The 22,770-nt window shown below is 47.7% G+C and overlaps 1 protein-coding gene across 1 annotated transcript in view; it reads left to right on the top strand.

Moving 5' to 3' along the window:
* The window catches only part of DNAJA2 (DnaJ heat shock protein family (Hsp40) member A2), a 57,404-nt gene that overhangs the window by 31,352 nt on the left and 3,282 nt on the right, over nucleotides 1–22,770 (top strand). The window contains exons 2-7 of the mRNA XM_068259658.1: nucleotides 530–589; nucleotides 5,679–5,899; nucleotides 11,340–11,420; nucleotides 11,544–11,677; nucleotides 16,756–16,952; nucleotides 19,197–19,341. Coding sequence (XP_068115759.1) covers nucleotides 530–589; nucleotides 5,679–5,899; nucleotides 11,340–11,420; nucleotides 11,544–11,677; nucleotides 16,756–16,952; nucleotides 19,197–19,341 — 838 coding nt within the window. The remainder of the gene's footprint in view (nucleotides 1–529; nucleotides 590–5,678; nucleotides 5,900–11,339; nucleotides 11,421–11,543; nucleotides 11,678–16,755; nucleotides 16,953–19,196; nucleotides 19,342–22,770) is intronic.

The raw sequence follows: 22,770 nt of genomic DNA, 5'->3' as shown, positions 1-22,770 counted from the left end.
TAACTTTCTTCACTAATTTGGCCTCGTAAGTCCTTTAAGATTTTTAGGAGAAGGAATATAGATACAATCGTTTATTTCATTTGTTTATTTTCACCTCGGGTGTCCGTTAATAAGACAAGCTTCTTTAGTGAATTAGCACTGAAAATACAGATGGATGTGTGGAGGTAAGTATTCTCTTGCCTTATTATCACCAGCATGATATTAGTGAATCGAGGCCAAGCTCTGTGAATTGACTAAAAGTCAGTAATTTGTTTTCCATGCAGTAACCGTCTTTGTGAAATGATTGACAAAATGTTCAGTAAAACGAGCTGTTTTCTGCTTTACCGAATGTGATCATGCTTATTAATGCCAGTATCCTCAGTAGGTTATACAGCAATGATATCCCGTCGCCATAGTAACTCGCTATGGCATTGATACTTCACAACGTCAAAAAAAAAAAAATCAAACTTCAGAATTACTAAATTGTCTTTTGTTCCCAGGCCTGACTCAGCGCTGACTAATCCTTTGTCTCTCTTCTCCTCCATTCCAGGCATACCGCAAGCTGGCCAAAGAATACCACCCCGATAAGAATCCCAACGCAGGAGACAAGGTAAACAACGGTCTGCAGCTGACGTCTGTCATAGAGGGGGAGGAGTTATCATCCTGACACCGCAGTGCCCAGTCACAGAGTATAATCGCTCTTTATAAATAATGCAGTGCACAATTAGCAGTCTCTGCAAGGAATTCCATTGTGGGCCATCTCTCTGGCATCAGATGTACCAACTAATTGGAAGAGGAAAGTGAATGAGAAATAGTCTGCCAGAGCTCGTTACAAACATTCACCGGCCCTCATATGATGAAAAGAACCACAATGGCATCTAAAGAGGAACTGTAGTGAAAATATAACAATGAATAATTATTTTTTTAAATATTCGTTTATAAATGAAGTTGGCGTTAGCCCATTGTAGCCTCTTTCCTCTCCCCAATTAACAATCTGAAATTTACTACAGCTGTCCACTTCTTCTTTAGTCTTGTCAGGTGCAGTTCTGAGGAATGTTCATACTGAGAGTCCTGAAGCCAGTACAGAATATATCTGGTCCCCCAGAATGCTTAAAGAGAATCTGTATTGTTAAAATCGCTCAAAAGTAAACATACCAGTGCGTTAGGGGACATCTCCTATTACCCTCTGTCACAATTTCGCCGCTCCTCGCCGCATTAAAAGTGGTTAAAAACAGTTTTAAAAAGTTTGTTTGTAAACAAACAAAATGGCCACCAAAACAGGAAGTAGGTTGATGTACAGTATGTCCACACATAGAAAATACATCCATACACAAGCAGGCTGTATACAGCATTCCTTTTGAATCTCAAGAGATCATTTGTGTGTTTCTTTCCCCCATGCACTGAAGTTTCAGGCTGCTCTTTTCTTCCTGCAAACAGCTTTGCCCTTGTTTGTAATTCCTCAGTATGTGAAAGCCCAGCCAGCTCAGAGGACGATTTATCCAGCTTGTAAAAGATAAGAGAGAAGAGAGAAGCTGCTCTAATCCTAAATAATACACAGGCAGTGTGCATAAAGGGGCCAGAAAGGGTGAGTTTATAGCAGAACCACAACACTGAAGAACTTGGCAGCCTTCCAGACACAGGCCAACAAGTCTGACAAGAGAGAGATAAGTTGATTTATTACAGAGACTGTGATAGCAGAAAGTGCTGCAGTAAGCCAGAACACATTAGAATAGCTTTTGGAACTTGTAGGATGATAAAAAACAGAATGCAATTTTTGTTACGGAGTCTCTTTAAAGGAGGGAGAATTCAGCATAGCTTATCAGTCTAGGCTAAGTAACCCTGGAAGGGAGGGGCTGCATGCCAATATAGAGCAGTATATAGATGCAAGAAGTGTTTCTGATGCTGAAACCAGGAAGATAACTGTAAAAGTGGGCATTTTGAATAATTGTACTACTTCTACTATATGTCATTAGAAAATACTAGTTGCCTGGCAGCCCTGCTGATCTATTTGGCTGCATTAGTGTCTGAATTGCACCAGAAACAAGCATGCAGCTAATCTTGTCAGATCTGACAATGCCAGAAACACCTGATCTGCTGCATGCTTGTTCAGGGGCTATGGCTAAAGAGGTATTAGAGGCAGAGGATCAGCCAGGCAACTGGTATTGCTTAAAAGGAAATAAATATGGCAGCCTCCATATACCTCTTACTACAGTTCTCCTTTAAAGCTAGGTTATGCCTAATGATGTTGATCCAGGGATTTTATCTGATTGCCATCTGGAGTCGGGACGGAATTTTTCCCTTTTGGGGCTAATTGGACCATGCCTTGTAAGGGTTTTAAACCTTCCTCTGGATCAACAGGGATATGTGAGGGAGCAGGCTGGTGTTGTGCCTTCCTCTGGATCAGCAGGGATATGTGAGGGTGCAGGCTGGTGTTGTGCCTTCCTCTGGATCAGCAGGGATATGTGAGGGAGCAGAATGGTGCTGTACCTTCCTCTGGATCAGCAGGGATATGTGAGGGTGCAGGCTGGTGTTGTGCCTTCCTCTGGATCAGCAGGGATATGTGAGGGTGCAGGCTGGTGTTGTGCCTTCCTCTGGATCAGCAGGGATATGTGAGGGAGCAGGCTGGTGTTGTGCCTTCCTCTGGATCAGCAGGGATATGTGAGGGAGCAGGCTGGTGTTGTGCCTTCCTCTGGATCAGCAGGGATATGTGAGGGTGCATGCTGGTGTTGTGCCTTCCTCTGGATCAGCAGGGATATGTGAGGGAGCAGGCTGGTGTTGTGCCTTCCTCTGGATCAGCAGGGATATGTGAGGGTGCATGCTGGTGTTGTGCCTTCCTCTGGATCAGCAGGGATATGTGAGGGTGCAGGCTGGTGTTGTGCCTTCCTCTGGATCAGCAGGGATATGTGAGGGTGCAGGCTGGTGTTGTGCCTTCCTCGGGATCAGCAGGGATATGTGAGGGAGCAGGCTGGTGTTGTACCTTCCTCTGGATCAGCAGGGATATGTGAGGGTGCAGGCTGGTGTTGTGCCTTCCTCTGGATCAGCAGAGATATGTGAGGGAGCGGGCTGGTGCTGTGCCTTCCTCTGGATCAGCAGGGATATGTGAGGGTGCAGGCTGGTGTTGTGCCTTCCCCTGGATCAGCAGGGATATGTGAGGGTGCAGGTTGGTGTTGTGCCTTCCTCTGGATCAGCAGGGATATGTGAGGGAGCAGGCTGGTGTTGTGCCTTCCTCTGGATCAGCAGGGATATGTGAGGGTGCAGGCTGGTGTTGTGCTTTCCTCTGGATCAGCAGGGATATGTGAGGGAGCAGGCTGGTGTTGTGCCTTCTTCTGGATCAGCAGGGATATGTGAGGGAGCAGGCTGGTGTTGTGCTTTCCTCTGGATCAGCAGGGATATGTGAGGGAGCAGGCTGGTGTTGTGCCTTCCTCTGGATCAGCAGGGATATGTGAGGGTGCAGGCTGGTGTTGTACCTTCCTCTGGATCAGCAGGGATATGTGAGGGTGCAGGCTGGTGTTGTGCTTTCCTCTGGATCAGCAGGGATATGTGAGGGAGCAGGCTGGTGTTGTGCCTTCTTCTGGATCAGCAGGGATATGTGAGGGAGCAGGCTGGTGTTGTGCTTTCCTCTGGATCAGCAGGGATATGTGAGGGAGCAGGCTGGTGTTGTGCCTTCCTCTGGATCAGCAGGGATATGTGAGGGAGCAGGCTGGTGTTGTACCTTCCTCTGGATCAGCAGGGATATGTGAGGGTGCAGGCTGGTGTTGTGCTTTCCTCTGGATCAGCAGGGATATGTGAGGGAGCAGGCTGGTGTTGTGCCTTCCTCTGGATCAGCAGGGATATGTGAGGGAGCAGGCTGGTGTTGTACCTTCCTCTGGATCAGCAGGGATATGTGAGGGTGCAGGCTGGTGTTGTGCCTTCCTCTGGATCAGCAGGGATATGTGAGGGAGCAGGCTGGTGTTGTACCTTCCTCTGGATCAGCAGGGATATGTGAGGGTGCAGGCTGGTGTTGTGCCTTCCTCTGGATCAGCAGGGATATGTGAGGGAGCAGGCTGGTGTTGTGCCTTCCTCTGGATCAGCAGGGATATGTGAGGGAGCAGGCTGGTGTTGTACCTTCCTCTGGATCAGCAGGGATATGTGAGGGAGCAGGCTGGTGTTGTGCCTTCCTCTGGATCAGCAGGGATATGTGAGGGAGCAGGCTGGTGTTGTACCTTCCTCTGGATCAGCAGGGATATGTGAGGGAGCAGGCTGGTGTTGTACTTTGTACTGGTTGAACTCGATGGGACGTATGTCTTTTTCAACCAAAATAACTATGTAACTATGTAAAAAAGCAGATATCCAGAAAATGATGCATATTCAACAGATTCCCTTTTCTAGTAAAGTTATAATTACCTGCCTGGTAAATTGGCCCCAGGGGTCCGTGTCTACCGACTTTTGGTGCATAGCCCCACCTCCAGCTGAACACCGCCATTTGTTTTCTGTACTCAAGATATTTTGATAGTCAGTAGACCCGGACCCCTGGGTACAGTTTGCCGGGCGGGTAATTATAACTTTCACTAGAGAAAAGGATCCGTTAAATATTCATTATTTGCAGGATATCCTTCTTAACCACCCTAGCGTTATGGTCCATGAACGCCGGTGTGGATAGCTCCGACTAGGAGCTGTCTTTTTTTTCACAATTTTTTTTTTTTTTTAAAACATGTAGCTAGCACTTTGCTAGCTACATGTTGTATCCTATCGCCGCCGATCCGCCGCTACCCACCGCTAAAAGCCCCCTCCACGAGACGCATAACGCAGCCTGGCCAATGACCGCCAGGCTGCGCTATGGGGTGGATCGGAACACCGCATGACGTCATGCTGTCATGTCTGATCATCGCCATGGAGACGACAAGCCCAAACAGGAAATCCCGTTCATCGCGGGATCAGGGACGCGTAAGTATCGCCGGGGAAAAGAAAAAGGTAGACGGGGAGCCGAGCTAATGGGGTAAGTCATGTAGCTAGCACTAGGCTAGCTACATGACAGGAAAAAAAATTATTGATAAAAACCTGCCATGGCCGCAGGAATTGGAACGCCAGCGTGGTTAAAGTGTACAAGAGCTGACCTAAAACAAAGATTTGATACTCACCTGCAGCTTCCTCCAGCAGCATAAACACGTCTCAGTCCAGGTCTGCTGTGCATGCGCAGAAGACCCAGACTGGACCTGAATGAGCTAGTTACCGGGGCTGGACGGCAGACCGCGGGAGGACAGCGTGGGACTCAGACGGGTTTTATGCTGCAGGAGGAATCCGCGGGTGAGTATCAAATCTTCGGTTGAGGTCAGCTCTGATTTTCTTTTTTTAATTATGTTTTGAGCTTCTGTCATTGGGGTTGATTCACTAACGACAATGCGTTCAAGCAGAGCGAGTTAATACTGTGATAATTCACTAGTGCGGCAGCTACTACAGTAACCTAGTATTGGACGCGCTAGTGAAGTATCGTAATCGAGCTACCATCACACTGCGCATTACTTCAAAGGATCGTGCCTAAGTGAAGAGAGCATGCTACGCTGACAGGACCGTGCATAGCGTGCGCTCGCTTGTATTAACTCACGCTGCTTGAGCACCTTATCGGTAGTGAATCCAACTGCATTTAGAGCACAGTTTGAGGATTTGTATCATGTTTGTGAGTCAAGTCCTCTTCCATGTCTAATTTCTGCTTTTTATTCCAGTTTAAGGAAATAAGCTTCGCCTATGAAGTCCTGTCCAACCCAGAGAAGCGGGAGTTGTACGATCGCTATGGAGAGCAGGGCCTGCGGGAAGGAAGCGGGGGTGGCGGCATGGACGACATATTCTCCCACATCTTCGGCGGCGGGCTTTTTGGGTTCATGGGCGGTCAGAACCGGAGCCGTAACGGCAGGAGAAGAGGAGAGGACATGATGCACCCCCTCAAGTGAGCAGAACTTTTACTACCGACTGTTGTAGGACACGTTACAAACAAACACAGAACATTTATATCGCGCTTTTCTCCTGGGGGACTGAAAGCGCCAGAGCTGCAGCCACTAGGGGGCCCTCTATAGGCAGTAGCAGTGTTAGGCCAGAGCTGCAGCCACTAGGGGGTGCTCTATAGGCAGTAGCAGTGTTAAGCCAGAGCTGCAGCCACTAGGGGGTGCTCTATAGGCAGTAGCAGTGTTAGGCCAGAGCTGCAGCCACTAGGGGGTGCTCTATAGGCAGTAGCAGTGTTAAGCCAGAGCTGCAGCCACTAGGGGGCGCTCTATAGGCAGTAGCAGTGTTAGGCCCGAGCTGCATCCACTAGGGGGCGCTCTATAGGCAGTAGCAGTGTTAGGCCAGAGCTGCAGCCACTAGGAGCGCTCTATAGGCAGTAGCAGTGTTAGGCCAGAGCTGCAGCCACTAGGACGCGCTCTATAGGCAGTAGCAGTGTTAGGCCAGAGCTGCAGCCACTAGGGTGCACTCTATAGGCAGTAGCAGTGTTAGGCCAGAGTTGCAGCCACTAGAGGGTGCTCTATAGGCAGTAGCAGTGTTAGGGAGACTTGCCTAAGATTTCCTGCTGAATAGGTGCTGGATTTCTGAACAGGCAGAGCCGAGATTTGAACCCAGGTCTCCTGTGTCAGAGGCAGAGCCCTGGATTCGCAGTCTGCGATATCCTGGGGGAGAGTACGAGTGTTTCCAGTTATCTGGAACCTCTGGTTACCAGTCACGGCCAATGAGAGCGTACATGTGAAAAATGGGTGGGGAAATCTCGGTGCGTGGTAAAGCTGAATGACCACCCCGGGCCACTAAGAACGAACAGTCACTCTGTCTAATATTTAAAGAAAACCTGCAACTAAAAAAAAACTCTTTGGGGATACTTACCTCAGAAGGGGGGAACTCTCAGGATCCTGATGAGGCTCCTGGCAATCCAGCGCTAAAACTCTCTCCACCCCCCCCCCCCCGAACAGCGTAACAAAGTAAATATTTACCTACCGCGATCCAACGCATGCGCACTAGCCGCTCTTCAGTCGGGCTAAGGTGGAAATAGCTGAACCCGATCGTATCTGCGCAGGTGCAAGTCCTTTGCGCCTGCGCAATAGAGCAGATACAGTCAGGCTCAGCTATTTCCACCTGAGGCCAAACAAAGAGCCGCTACTGCGCCTGCGCTGGATCATGGTAGGTAAATATTGATCGCGCAGGTGCGCCACTTGTCAGGATTTGTCAAGGGTGTTTCGTGGGAGCCAGCGCTGAATTCCCCCAAGCTACAGGAGGACAGAGAAGCCTCATTAGGACCCTGAGGCTTCCCCCTCCCGAGGGAAGTATCCCACAGAGGGTTTTTTATTTGGGGGGGGGGGGGGGTTACAGGGTCTCTTTAAAATAGTCCCTTACTGTGACCCTAGTCCTAAATTTCCCAGCAGCCTTTGTTTCTGTCATTCAGGCTCCAGCTATTGCCGATGTCGTAGCAGCTTGTGCTGCCCCAGTGGGTGTGCTGCTGCGTGCGCACGTATAGCTGCTGCGTCATGATGCAGCCGTACATTTTACATTCTGTAATCGCCCATTGACAAAGCATTGCGCATGTCTCTTTGTATACTGCTCCACAATGCCCTTGTCTGCCTCAGCCCCCCCATAAGCAACATCACAGATCCCGCCCCTCGCCACTGCTGGGCTCCACCCCCGCTGCTTTCATTCACTGGGCTTTCACTGCACCAAGCATTGCACCTATATTTCAAATTCAATGGTTAACTGGCGGGGATGGCAGTGGGCGGATTTTATGATGTCCCTGGCAGGGGCGGAGTCAGGCAGAGACATTGAGCATACTGTGCAAGCAGCAGTAAATCGGGCGTGCGCAGTAATTAGTCGACAGATGATGACATGGCTGACAGAGGCTCAAGCACATGACGTTTAGGCTGAGCGGCATACGGGCACAGCGTGCGCTGCTATAGCCATCATTCTCATTACAACCTATGGCGGCGCCCAAGTCTTCTGCGCCATGCCCAAATTGGTTTAATCAAAATCGACGGGATGCACTTTGGTTGTGAAAAAAATGTCCTGCGTTTCCCAGACAGTGTGGGAACTGGGGCTTTATCAGGTGAATTCCTGCATGACTCATAGCTAGATATAAGTGTGGGAAAATAGGAAAATGTAGTCACTCAGTTACTAGAAACAGAAAACATTCTGGCAATGGACATGACTGCATACGTATGCAACTAACCCTTAAGGTGGCCATACATCCTTGGTGGCCGATCGACCATCAGATTTGATAATTATCAAATCATGGATGCTGCACACATGCAAAACATCAGGATGTGCAAAAGATCCGTTCCTGCAAAATGCATTTATAGTCTATGATATCTGCAGATCCTCATACACCCCTTGTTTAACAGACATTCATCTGCAGATCAGATCCACCAGGATGTATCTGATCTGCAGATGAATGTCTGTTAAACAAGGTGTGTATGAGATCTGCAGATCTCATAGACTATGAATGCATTTTGCAGGAACGGATCTTTTCCATGTGTGCAGCATCTTCAGAAAGATTAGTCTTAAAGAAAACCTCTAACATCAAAAAGTTCCTCTGGGGTACTCTCCTCGGGAGGGGGAAGCCTCAGGGTCCCAATAAGGCTTCCCACGCCGTCCTCTGTCACTCGGGGGTCTCGCTGCAGCTCTCCGAACAGCGGCGATGTAAATATTTACCTTCCCGACTCCTGCGCAGGGCTGTGGCGGCTGTCGGTTCAGAAATATGCGGAAATACCCGATCGCCGTCGAGTCTGCTCTACTGCGCAAGTCTCCGGCGCCTGCGCAGTAGAGCGGACCCGACTGAGATTGGGTATTTCCCTCTACTTCGGAGCCGAAAGCCGCCACAGTGCCCCCGCTGGAGCCTGGAAAGGTAAATATTAAACAGGCTGTCGGATCTGTCGGGCTGCTGTTCGGACTCGGAGGGCTGCAGCGAGACCCGCGTGAGACAGAGGACGGCGTGGGAAGCCTCATTGGGACCCTGAGGCTTCCCCCTCCCGAGGTGAGTACCCCCCAGGGGAACTTGTTGATGTTACAGTGTCTCTTTAAGGTGGTCATACACTTATAGATTTGCAGCAGATTCGACCATCAGATTTCGGTCAGGTGGAATCTGACAGGAATGTATCTGATGTGTGCCACACACTAGGAACAGATTTCCAATACATTTCAGCTAAATCTATTGGAAATCTATCTAAATGCATTATTGGACCATTAGATCCAAGGCAACTCTATGGGTCATCGACCTAGAGCTTCCATCCTTGTCAGATGGATCAAATCCATCGAAATCGGCCACAAATCGATAGATTTGATAGAATCGATTTCTGATCTGATTCTGTAGAATCGATCGGTGGCTGAAATCGACCAGTGTATTTACAAACCTCCCTGGCAAACCTATTTGACAGATAAATTCCTCAGTTTGCAAAGATTTTTATCTGACGGGTGTTCTCAGCTCCATAGAATAGACTGTGTAGAGTATGGCTCTCATACTACATGGAAGGGGGTAAGATTTCTGTCTGATGGGGAGTGCAGCTCCATAGAATAGACTGTGTAGGTGTGGCTCTCATACTACATGGAAGGGGGTAAGATTTCTGTCTGATGGGGAGTGCAGCTCCATAGAATAGACTGTGTAGGTGTGGCTCTCATACTACATGGAAGGGGGTAAGATTTCTGTCTGATGGGGAGTGCAGCTCCATAGAATAGACTGTGTAGGTGTGGCTCTCATACTACATGGAAGGGGGTAAGATTTCTGTCTGATGGGGAGTGCAGCTCCATAGAATAGACTGTGTAGGTGTGGCTCTGATACTACATGGAAGGGGGTAAGATTTCTGTCTGATGGGGAGTGCAGCTCCATAGAATAGACTGTGTAGGTGTGGCTCTGATACTACATGGAAGGGGGTAAGATCTCTGTCTGATGGGGAGTGCAGCTCCATAGAATAGACTGTGTAGGTGTGGCTCTCATACTACATGGAAGGGGGTAAGATTTCTGTCTGATGGGGAGTGCAGCTCCATAGAATAGACTGTGTAGGTGTGGCTCTCATACTACATGGAAGGGGGTAAGATTTCTGTCTGATGGGGAGTGCAGCTCCATAGAATAGACTGTGTAGGTGTGGCTCTCATACTACATGGAAGGGGGTAAGATTTCTGTCTGATGGGGAGTGCAGCTCCATAGAATAGACTGTGTAGGTGTGGCTCTGATACTACATGGAAGGGGGTAAGATTTCTGTCTGATGGGGAGTGCAGCTCCATAGAATAGACTGTGTAGGTGTGGCTCTCATACTACATGGAAGGGGGTAAGATTTCTGTCTGATGGGGTGTGCAGCTCCATAGAATAGGCTGTGTAGGTATGGCTCTCATACTACATGGAGGGGGGTAAGATCTCTGTCTGATGGGGAGTGCAGCTCCATAGAATAGACTGTGTAGGTGTGGCTCTCATACTACATGGAAGGGGGTAAGATCTCTGTCTGATGGGGAGTGCAGCTCCATAGAATAGACTGTGTAGGTGTGGCTCTCATACTACATGGAAGGGGGTAAGATTTCTGTCTGATGGGGAGTGCAGCTCCATAGAATAGACTGTGTAGGTGTGGCTCTCATACTACATGGAAGGGGGTAAGATTTCTGTCTGATGGGGAGTGCAGCTCCATAGAATAGACTGTGTAGGTGTGGCTCTCATACTACATGGAAGGGGGTAAGATTTCTGTCTGATGGGGAGTGCAGCTCCATAGAATAGACTGTGTAGGTGTGGCTCTGATACTACATGGAAGGGGGTAAGATTTCTGTCTGATGGGGAGTGCAGCTCCATAGAATAGACTGTGTAGGTGTGGCTCTCATACTACATGGAAGGGGGTAAGATTTCTGTCTGATGGGGAGTGCAGCTCCATAGAATAGACTGTGTAGGTGTGGCTCTCATACTACATGGAAGGGGGTAAGATTTCTGTCTGATGTGGAGTGCAGCTCCATAGAATAGACTGTGTAGGTGTGGCTCTCATACTACATGGAAGGGGGTAAGATTTCCATCTGATGGGGAGTGCAGCTCCATAGAATAGACTGTGTAGGTGTGGCTCTCATACTACATGGAAGGGGGTAAGATTTCTGTCTGATGGGGAGTGCAGCTCCATAGAATAGACTGTGAAGGTGTGGCTCTCATACTACATGGAAGGGGGTAAGATCTCTGTCTGATGGGGAGTGCAGCTCCATAGAATAGACTGTGTAGAGTATGGCTCTCTTACTACATGGAAGGGGGTAAAGTCGGTCTGTGATCTTTCATTTTCCAAAGACTTTTATCTGATGGGTGTACTTAGCTTTAGTTATCCTCTATTATATAGGAGAGGATAGTGTAAGAACTTACCTGCACAGACGTGAGATTTATATATGTATTCGGTATTTTTTAGGGTATCTTTAGAAGACTTATATAATGGGAAGACCACCAAGCTGCAGCTAAGCAAGAATGTACTGTGCAGTTCCTGTAATGGGTGAGTAGTTTGTCTTCTCTGTGGTATATTTTCCGATCATGTTTGATGTTGGCCAGTGAGCCTATTTTACGTACATGTGGCCTGTCGTCCTCTTGTGTCGCTGACTCTTGCGGTTTCTTGCAGACAAGGCGGGAAGAGTGGAGCGGTACAGAAGTGTTCGGCCTGCAGGGGGCGGGGAGTGCGTATAATGATCAGACAGCTGGCTCCGGGAATGGTGCAACAGATGCAGTCAGTCTGCTCAGACTGCAACGGGGAAGGTAACTGTCACTCAGCTGTGTGCACCTGGCAGAATCGTATGCAGCTTCAACTTGGGCCAATTGAGAATGGCAGGAAGAGCCTCTGATTGGCTGAATTCCAAGCTGCGTACAATTTTATTATACTTAAAGGGAACCTAAACTGAGAGGGATATGGATGTTTCCTTTTAAACACTACCAGTTGCCTGGCAGCCCTGCTGATCTCTTTGGCTGCAGTAGTAGCTGAATCACACACCTGAAACTAGCATGCAGCTAATCCAGTCTGACTTCTGTCAGAGCACCTGATCTGCATGCTTGTTCAGGGGCTGTGGCTAAAAGTATTAGAGACACAGGATCAGCAGGAAAGTCAGGCAACTGGTATTATTTTAAAAGGAAAAATCCACATCCTTCTCAGTTTAGGTTCCCTTTACAGAAAACCTGTAATGAGAAAAAGTTCCCCTGGGGGGTACTCACCTGGGGTGGGGGAAGCCTCCGGATCCTATTGAGGCTTCCCACGTCCTCTGTCCCACGGCGGGGGAGATAAAGCTCCCCGACCAGCAGGGATGTAAATATTTACCTTCCCGGCTCCAGCGCAGGCGCAGTATCGGCTCTCCGCCCAGAGATGGGCAGAAATAGCTGATCGCTGTCGGGTCGCTCTACTGCACAGGCGCAAGTCTCCTAGTAGAGCGGACCCGACGGAGACCAGCTATTTCCGCCCATTCCCGAGCGGAGAGCCACAACAGCGCCACCCGCTGGAACCAGGGAAGGTAAATATATCAGCGCTTGTCAGGCTTGTCGGGGAGGATTGCGGGACACTTCGGGGGAGCCAGCGCTGGACTGCCTGCAGATACGGAGAGGAGGAAGCCTCATTGGGACCCTGAGGCTTCCCCCTACCGAGGTGAGTACCCCCCAGGGGAACTTTTTTTTGTTACAGGTTCTCTTTAAAGAGTAACTGTTAGGCATAAAATCAGAAATCAATTCTCTATTTTTATATGGTAAACAAATAAGGATGCTAACCAGGCAATCCAAAAGTTGAAAATCACTCTTAATTTCCTTATCAAAAGAATATCATTTACCAGTTCCCCTGGCTCTTATTTTGTACATCTGCGGCAAAAAAGAAAAGTTGCAGTGCATGCTGGTTTTTTTCTTTTTTTGTTTGTTTGGTTTTTTTTTTTCTTTTTTTACTTACCTTCCCTTTTCTCCTCATACATAACTAATGCAGCCTGATTGGCTGAAGTTTCTTTCGCTCCCGGTTTCCTCTCCCGCTCCTTTGTTCCTCTCCTTGGCCAATATTTCTTGTGCTGAGAATCTGAGAAAGTGACTCAAGTGAAATCCGATCCATACAGAAGTCACAAAATAATTTGTGAGGATGCTCTTCTTATTGCAGAGCTGTGTGGGAGTGTCTGAAGACTGGGAAGAGGGCGGGCAATGCATACACAATCAGAAAGAGGAGAGGAAACAGAGTAGGGGTGGAAATGATATCAGGATTGGCTTCAGACATAGGGATTCCAAAATGGAAACTGACAAAATGAATTCTCTTCATTTACTGTATAAAACTCACTGAAATCAAAATATGGACATTGCAATACATCTGTTACTTAAGTAGAGCAAGTAAATATATATATGTATATGTATGTGTATATATATATATATATATATATATATATATATATATATATATATATATATATATATATATATATATATATATGTGTGTGAAAAAGTATTTGCCCCCTTCCTGATTTCTTATTCTTTTGCATGTTTGTCACACTTAAATGTTTCTGCTCATCAAAAACCGTTAACTATTAGTCAAAGATAACATAATTGAACACAAAATGCAGTTTTAAATGATGGTTTTTATTTAGTGAGAAAAAAACCCCAAAACCTACATGGCCTTGTGTGAAAAAGAAATTGCCCCCTGAACCTAATAACTGGTTGGGCCACCCTTAGCAGCAATAACTGCAATCAAGTGTTTGAGATAACTTGCAACGAGTCTTTTACAGCGCTCTGGAGGAATTTCGGCCCACTCATCTTTGCAGAATTGTTGTAATTCAGCTTTATTTGAGGGTTTTCTAGCATGAACCGCCTTTTTAAGGTCATGCCACAACATCTCAATAGGATTCAGGTCAGGACTTTGACTAGGCCACTCCAAAGTCTTCATTTTGTTTTTCTTCAGCCATTCAGAGGTAGATTTGCTGGTGTGTTTTGGGTCATTGTCCTGCTGCAGCACCCAAGATTGCTTCAGCTTGAGTTGACGAACAGATGGCCGAACATTCTCCTTCAGGATTTTTTGGTAGACAGTAGAATTCATGGTTCCATCTATCACAGCAAGCCTTCCAGGTCCTGAAGCAGCAAAACAACCCCAGACCATCACACTACCACCACCATATTTTGCTGTTGGTATGATGTTCTTTTGCTGAAATGCTATGTTACTTCTACGCCAGATGTAACGGGACACGCACCTTCCAAAAACTTCAACTTTTGTCTTGTCGGTCCACAAGGTATTTTCCCACAAGTCTTGGCAATCATTGAGATGTTTTTTTAGCAAAATTGAGACGAGCCTTAATGTTCTTTTTGCTTAAAAGTGGTTTGCGCCTTGGATATCTTCCATGCAGGCCGTTTTTGCCCAGTCTCTTTCTTATGGTGGAGTTGTGAACACTGACCTTAATTAAGGCAAGTGAGGCCTGCAGTTCTTTAGATGTTGTCCTGGGGTCTTTTGCAGCCTCTCGGATGAGTTTTCTCTGAGCTCTTGGGGTAATTTTGGTCGGCCGGCCACTCCTGGGAAGGTTCATCACTGTTCCATGTTTTTGCCATTTGTGGATAATGGCTCTCACTGTGGTTCACTGGAGTCCCAAAGCTTTAGAAATGGCTTTATAACCTTTACCAGACTGACAGATCTCAATTACAGTACTTTTGTTCTCATTTGTTCCTGAATTTCTTTGGATCTTGGCATGATGTCTAGCTTTTGAGGTGCTTTTGGTCTACTTCTCTGTGTCAGATAGCTTCTATTTAAGTGATTTCTTGATTGAAACAGGTGTGACAGTATTCAGGCCTGGGGGTGACTACAGAAATTGAACTTAGGTGTGATAAACCACAGTTAAGTTATTTTTTAACAAGGGGGGGCAATCACTTTTTCACACAGGGCCATGTAGATTTTGAGTTTTTTTACTCACTAAATACTAAAAAAAATCATTTAAAACTGCATTTTGTGTTCAATTATGTTATCTTTGACTAATAGTTAACGTTTTTTGATGAGCAGAAACATTTAAGTGTGACAAACATGCAAAAGAATAAGAAATCAGGAAGGGGGCAAATAGTTTTTCACACCACTGTGTATATATATATATATATATATATATATATATATATATATATATATATATATACTTTTTATTTATTTATTTTATTTTTTTTCTGAGATCGTATGGCTGACAGTTTGTCACGGACGGTTGCGGGGCCGCAGGCGCGTACTGTAACCGCCCGTGAAGAAAGGGGGTGGGGAGTAGCTTGTTACTGATTACCCCCAAGCACTCTATACATAGCAATCCCTGCCAATGGCAACTACAGTGTCAGAGGTGCAAGAAGGGGATGGGGAGCAGCTTGTTACTGATTACCCCCAAGCACTGTATACATAGCAATCTGTGAAGAAAAAGCGATCGCACTCAATTCTCGGCATCGATTGTGCTTCAAATCGATACAATCGGGATTGAGTGTGTAGGAGCAGCTGAGTCTTTTCTCAGCAGAGAGATAGCATCAGCCTAACTGCAGGATGGCTCTTTTGATATGCTAATGAGCCTGGGCCCAGAGAGTCCCTGGCTTCAAGCTGTGCTGATGGCCCATCCATCAGGTACAGGTGACAAGCGCCATGACAGAAGCAATCTAGTTGCAGACCCTCTGGCTCCCTCCCAGCAGGGGAGCTGACACCTAGCTGGCTGCCCCAAACTTCAAAGATCCTTTGCCTGGGAATGACCTGCTATAAATCCCAGAGGTATCTCATATTCCATAAACTGCTATATGTATCATATTTTTTGTGTTGCCAGGCTGGCAGACCCTCCAAACTAACAGAGCATGTAGGGCCCTGTCTGGCGTTGGTTCTGAGAACATCTCAGAACATTCTGAGGTAAAGACTGCCAGTTAGGCAGTTCGAAAGTGCCCTGATGATACCACAGGGGTCCCACCCCTCATGTTTGGTATCAGGTTGCTGGGTACATCGAGGCAGACCTGAAAATATTAGTAAATCTGCCCTGACCTGTACGGTTCTGTGAGATAGAGCCCATATATGGTTAAGGTATGATTTCTGGTCCCCAGGACAAGGGGAGGACTCATCTCATGTTCTAAGGGGGTGTGTGGGCCCGCCCTCACTCCCTCCTACTGAATCAGGGGCATAAGAATGTCAGAGGACCCAAACTGTGTCCTCCACCCTGAAAACATCTTGAACTCATCGGTGCCAGCTTGAGGATATGCTGGCATCCACCTGGTCTGAACTCTGAACTTTGATTGAAACCCAGAACTCTGATTTTTCCCACAAAAAGGACATCTTTCCAGGAACTAAGTATTTTTCTCCCTTCTTTTATTTTTTATACTGGCTATTACTGTCTTAATAATTGTGATTTTAATAATTGTCTGTATATATTAATTATATTGCTGTGAATAAACGACTTTCTCCAAGTCATTCACTGTCCGCTACCCTGCTTATCAGCACACACAGAACTGATCCCGGGTCTCTGAAGATACGCTACTGTTTGTTTGTTGTTGGCTAGACAGAATACCGTGTGTTTAACCGTTTTATTCGCAGGACTAGTCAGTCAGTAAATCGGGTCCACTGGCCCATACCAGTGGTGGTGGCAGATACCGTGGAATCGTGTGTACGTTGTAATTACCCGTATCTCACAGGCTCCCTTCTGGTTTGTCTGCGGCTAATTCTTAGCGGTTCCTGCGCATTGACTGCGACCAGAGTTCGCACGATCTGTGCGCTGGCACCGCTTAGAAGGCCAATTGCGGTCAGCCACTAGGGCTCCTGTGACACAGCTCCTCTTTTACATGCGTGCCAGAATGCTTTGCATCCCATTTGCCTTCTCTGCTGACATGACTCTTCTCTTTAGGGGAGGTCATCAATGAAAAAGACCGCTGTAAAAAGTGTGAAGGCAAGAAAGTCATCAAGGAAGTCAAAATCTTGGAAGTCCATGTGGACAAAGGCATGAAGCACGGGCAGAGGATCACCTTCACGGGAGAGGCAGACCAGGCCCCTGGCGTGGAGCCTGGAGACATCGTCCTGGTGCTGCAGGAGAAGGAAAACGAGGTACTGCGCACAGAGAGAACTATACTTCATGAAAGGAGGTGGGGTTATTGGCTCCTGGGGGGTGAGATACTAAAGTGAAAAAAGTTGTCCGTTTAACTTCAGCCTGCAGGTTGTTTTCACTTTAAAGGGAACCTTAACTGAGAGTGATATGGATGTTTCCCTTTAAACAATACCAGTTGCCTGGCAGTCCTGCTGATCTTTGGCTGCAGTAGTGGCTGAATCACACACCTGAAACAAGCATGCAGAAAATACAGTCTTATTTTTATGAATGAACATGGTTCCTGATTGGAATCATTCATATACAGGCACTTTGGCTGAGAGAACACATTTCCTTTCACCAATCACCCATGTGTAAGTCCTGCCGTGAACAAGCTCAGTTTGAGTTAAGTGGTTAACTAATCTGGGGCTTCTTCCAGCCCCCTGCACTCCTACTGCACCCTCGCCGTCATTCTGCGCTTCTCCATTCAGCTGTAGTGCCCCCTCTTAACACTAACCGACTTGGCCAGTTTTGGGCTACTGCGCTTGCATTTCCCCTCAGTTGCCTTCCCATGACTGGGAGCCTTCTGCACAGGCACAGTAGGAATTTTTACATATTGCGTTTGAGCAGATCGCCCCCGTTTACAGGAGCACTGTTATAAGGCACATGTACCATGCCACGCATTCAGCTGTCAGAAGGGCGCTGCAGCTGAGCAGAGGATTGCAGAATGACAGCATGGGCCCAGGACGACTGAAGGGGGCTGAAAGAAGCCCCAGGGAGGTTAAACTGCCAACTTTTTTTTTTTTTTCTTTAGGTTCCCTTTTAAGGGGGATCATCAGCTGGATCTAATGACCTTGATAAACAGGATTGTGTCAGTCTGGAAAATTGGCTTTCTTTTCTTTGTAAGGAGACAGACTTTAAAGAGGAACCTAGAGACTGTGCTAAAAAGAGTGCTCCTGGGGGGTACTTACCTTGGGAGGGGAAGCCTCCGCCCCCTATCGAGGCTTCCCCTGTCCTCCTCCATCCCACGGCGGTCTCGCTTCGGCCCTCGCAATGCACAGCCGACGGTTTGTCAGGTTGTGAAATATTTACCTTTTCCAGCTCCAGCGGGGGCGCTGTTGCGGCTCTCTGCTCGAAAATAGCCGATCCCAGTCTGGGCGTCTTGCGCCTGTGCCGTAGAGCGAACCCGACTGGGATCGGCTATTTCCGAGCCGCTTCTGCGCTGAAGCCAGGAAGGTAAATATTTACATGGCCGCCGTTCGTGGACCTCTAGCGAGACCACAGTGGGACGGAATAGGACTGGGCAAGCCTCCATAGGACCCTGAGGCCGCCTCCTCCCGAGGTGAGTACCCCAGGGGCACTTTTTTTTAATATACAAACTCTCTTTAAGAGGAAGGAGCTTAAAGAGAATCTGTACTCTAAAATTTTTACAGCAAAAAAGCATACCATTCTATTCATGATGTTCTCCTGGGCCCCTCTGTGCTGTTTCTGCCACTCTCTGCTGCAAACCTGGCTTGTAATTGCCAGTTTTAGGCAGTGTTTACAAACAAACTAACCAGCTTGTGATAGGCTCACATAAGCAGAGTGTGTGAGTCATACAGAGCCTGCAGGGGGCCTGGAGGGGGTGTGTATCGCTTCTATCCAATCACAAGCAGCCCTGCACATTCCACACATTCCAGCCTTAGCCCGACTGTGCCGACAGAAGGAAACAGATTAGATCATATAACAGAGATAACACAGCCACTGTGCAATTAGGAAAGGCTGCAGTAATCCAGAGCACATTAGAACAGGCATAGGAACTTATAGGATAGAAGAAATAAGGCTGAAAATTTTGTTACAGAGTCTCTTTAAGAACTATAAGATGGTAATAGGGGAAAATAAAGACATTGCTAAGTGAGAAGTTATAAAATAGAAGATAAAGTAAAAATATATAAAATGAACCTCCCCATAGAATGGGCAGCTGTGGTCTCTCCTAGGGAAGATGGTGGGTCCCATACAGATGGGGGTGGGGGCAAAGGAGAAGCCCCCCCCCCCATAGGTAAGTAATGACAATCACTCCCACCAACAGCCCACTGTATTATGACCCTCCCCTATGGGGAGTTTCATGCTTTATATTTTTCACTTACATGTGCTCTGTGGCCTGTACGTGGTTTATTGTCCTGAATCTTATATACGGCATGACATACTTACAGAACAGTCATTGTGAGTTGTGATGGAAGTCTTGTGAAGGAGGAGAAGTAATCTGCTGCTGTTCTCATTATTTGCAGAGTTTTCAGAGGGACGGCAATGACCTGCACATGACACACAAGATCGGCCTGGTGGAAGCCCTGTGCGGATTTCAGTTCAATTTTAAACATCTTGATGGCCGTCAGATAGTTGTAAAATACCCTCCAGGAAAAGTGATTGAGCCAGGTAATGTATATCAGCCACCAGCATACAGCTGGTAGCTTGTCACTCTGGACCGCACTTACCCACCACCCTCTTAAAGGGATACTGTAGGGGGGGTCGGGGGAAAATGAGTTTGTTACCCGGGGCTTCTAATGGTCCCCCACAGACATCCTGTGCCCGCGCAGCCACTCACCGATGCTCCGGCCCCGACTCCGGTTTACTTCTGGAATTTCAGACTTTAAAGTCTGAAAACCACTGTGCCTGCGTTGCCGTGTCCTCGCTCCCGCTCCCAGGAGTGTTTAGCACAAGCCCAGTATGGTCTGTGCCTGCGCAGTGCACTCCTGGTGACATCAGGAGAAGCGAGGACACGGCAACGCAGGTGCAGTGGTTTTCAGACTTTAAAGTCTGAAATTCCAGAAGTGAACTGGAGGCGGGGCCGGAGCATCGGTGAGTGGCTGCGTGGGCACAGGATGTCTGCTGGGGACTATTAGAAGCCCCCCCCCCCCTTACAGTATGCCTTTAAAGTGAACCAGAGACAAAGCAACCTCCATGCTCCATCCAGTGACTGACGAAGCATTACCTTATGCTCATACTGTGCGATCTGGTTTTCTTGTATTCCTGTATTGTCTTATTGCTGTATGTCACCCCTAAATATTGTCTGTAACCTAAATTAATGTTCAGCGCTGCGTAATATGTTGGCGCTTTATAAAGACAATAAATAAATAATAATACTGTACTTTACCATATATATCAGTGGGAACATTAGAGAAAACACCTACCCTGCTCTCTGTTTCATTGTTTACTGTTCAGATTGCTACTTATCAGCCCTGATAAAATCCCCAACTGGGCATTCAGTCTGGCTTTGCTATAATGACTCAGCTATAATGATAGCTGAGCAGAGCCACGAGGGGGCAGGCTTGGGCTTCAAAAGACAGCACAGAAGACTGACTCAGCTATACAAATTCCTGAGCAAAGCCAGACTGAATGCTCAGTCGGGGATTTTATCAGGGCTGATTAGAAGCAATCTGAACAGTAAATAATGAAACAGAGAGCAGAGTAGGTGTTTTCTCTAATGTTCCCACTGCTATATATTGTAAAATACATGAGGGTGCTTCGTCTCTGGTTCACTTTAATTGCTGCTTACAGTCCTTTACATAAAGTAATACTCCCTTGTTTTTGTTGGTGTTTTACTGTCCTCAGAACCCTTCTTTACTTGTTTGGATTAAAGGGGTTACGGCGGCTTGGATTTTATTTTCGTTCACTTGAGAGGAGCTGTCACCATTTTGTAGTTCCATGCTGTAGCTCTCCCCCTCTTCCTTCCCCTGAATCTGTCAGGTCCCCTGCGGGAGTTTTGATTCACTCCTGTGTGCCATTGCCCCCTCCGAAAGATCTGCGACCAGGAGTCTGGTCAGGGCTCCTGCGCATGCGCCCTCCCATCCACATACCCCCTCCCATCCACATACCCCCTCGTTCGCGCTCCTGCGGTTAGGAGTGTACCGTGCATGCACAGTTCACAAAGACTTATGCTGGACATGCACAGAATGCTCCTCGCTACGTGAGCATGATCGTGGAGGAGCACAGACGGTGAGCTTTCAGGAGAAGGACAGCGGCACACTGGAGCGGATTGTCAGGACTCAGAGGGACTTAACCCCCCTGGCGGTTTAATTCCCGCGGCTGCGCGGCCGCGTGAGGGTTTTTTTCACTTTTTTTTTTTTTAAAGCATGTAGCTAGCCTAGCGCTAGCTACATGCATCCCCCCGTATATTCCGATCGCCGCTGGCGCCGCTTGAGGGCTTCCCCCGTCGCCATGGCGACGAACGGAGTGACGTCATGGACGTCGTGACGTCACAGGGAGTCCCGATCCACCCCATAGCGCAGCCTGGCGGTGATTGGCCAGGCTGCGCAAGGGGTATGCGGGGGGCCCTGTATCCGCGGCGCATCCGTGGCGGGCGGCGGCGATCAGACCAAACACGCAGCTAGCAAAGTGCTAGCTGCGTGTTTGAAAAAAAAAATTATGTCAATCGGCCCAGCAGGGCCTGAGCGGCACCCTGCGGTGGCTTAGGTTAATAGACTATGGGGGGCTGTACGAAGCCACAGGTAAGTAAATCCGACCTCCCCCACCTCAGGGTTTCTTTAAGCTCCAGAGCAGCTATGTGCAACCAGGTGATTGGCTGGAACTCTGACTAGGGAGGCGTGTTAATACTTTTGGCGTGAACCTTAAAGCCCCAAATCTTCCAGATATTTGAGCCTTTCCTCTGGGTCCCCCGCAGAGTCCTATAGGTGGGCTGGCTTTTCAGCAGTTGTGGTTACGGTAAAGTGACACTGCTGTGAGGAGTCCCCACTAACTTCAGTTAGAGCAGAAGTGGCTGAAAGGTGTGTCTGCTGTATGGGCTCCAGGGTGTGTGTGGGGGAAGGGGGCTCAGGAGACCCCGAAGGAAAAGACTGCCACAGATGATTGTAGGAATGGTGTTGCGAGGGTGGGGGATTAACAGGCTGAGGAGATGGAGGATTTGGTAGAGTTTCCTCACAAAATACACATAATTTGGCAGTTTCTCCGAAATACACATAAATGAGCAACAATTTCCCTCTACAAAAACACACAAGGCAGCAATTCTCTCATAAAACATGACAGAGTGCCCCTTTAAACTTATTTTTCTTTCCCCCATTGAATGCCCTATAATGTACCTGGTGTCAGGGGTGGCACTTGAAAATAAAAATATAATTACCTGGTGAGTGACAGCTGCCCTGTCCTCCTAACGCTTCTTCCCAATTTTCATTGCAGCAACTCTGGCTGCAGATCTTCCACGCAATGCTGACTGGCAGAGCAGGGCTACAGAAAAATGGTGGCCGGAGCCCAGCATTGGAGACAGAAATAGACTGCAGTGCTGTGCTAGCGATGCCATTTTCCCATAGACCTTCTGCCAGAGTGGTGCCGAGACTCCCGCAGCCGTGCCTGACACCTCCCCTACAGACCTGGGGGGCGAGATCTGTCATTTTGTCTGTGTACCCTGGGGGACCCCCTGACAGGTATCAATTTACCTCCATGGGTCCCCAGGTTGAGAATCGCTGCTTTAGGAAATATCCTGTGTACATTTCTGACCTGAGTCTGATTAGTTTTCACGTTAAAATTGTATCCAAACCGAAAAATAAAGTCTTCTCTAGGTCAGCATAGCCCTGCTAGGCTCATAATTTCCACTGTCCTTTTCCATAGTAAAGCCCTTTTATTAATTGTTAATTTGACTGACTGAGTTAATCTTTAAAGAGAAACTGTGACCAAGAATTGAACTTCGTTCCAATCAGTAGCTGATACCCCCTTTTACATGAGAAATCTATTCCTTTTCTCAAACGGATCATCAGGGAGCGCTGTATGGCTGATACTGTGGTGAAACCCCTCCCACAGGAAACTCTGAGGACCATGGTCTTGGCAGTTTCCTGTCTGTGAGACTCGTTGCAT

The sequence above is a fragment of the Hyperolius riggenbachi genome, chromosome 11 (genome assembly GCF_040937935.1).
Source record: "Hyperolius riggenbachi isolate aHypRig1 chromosome 11, aHypRig1.pri, whole genome shotgun sequence".
In the NCBI taxonomy this organism is placed as follows: Eukaryota; Metazoa; Chordata; class Amphibia; order Anura; family Hyperoliidae; genus Hyperolius; species Hyperolius riggenbachi.
Note: the sequence above shows the minus strand (reverse complement) of the source record. Positions and strands in the feature narration are given on the sequence as shown.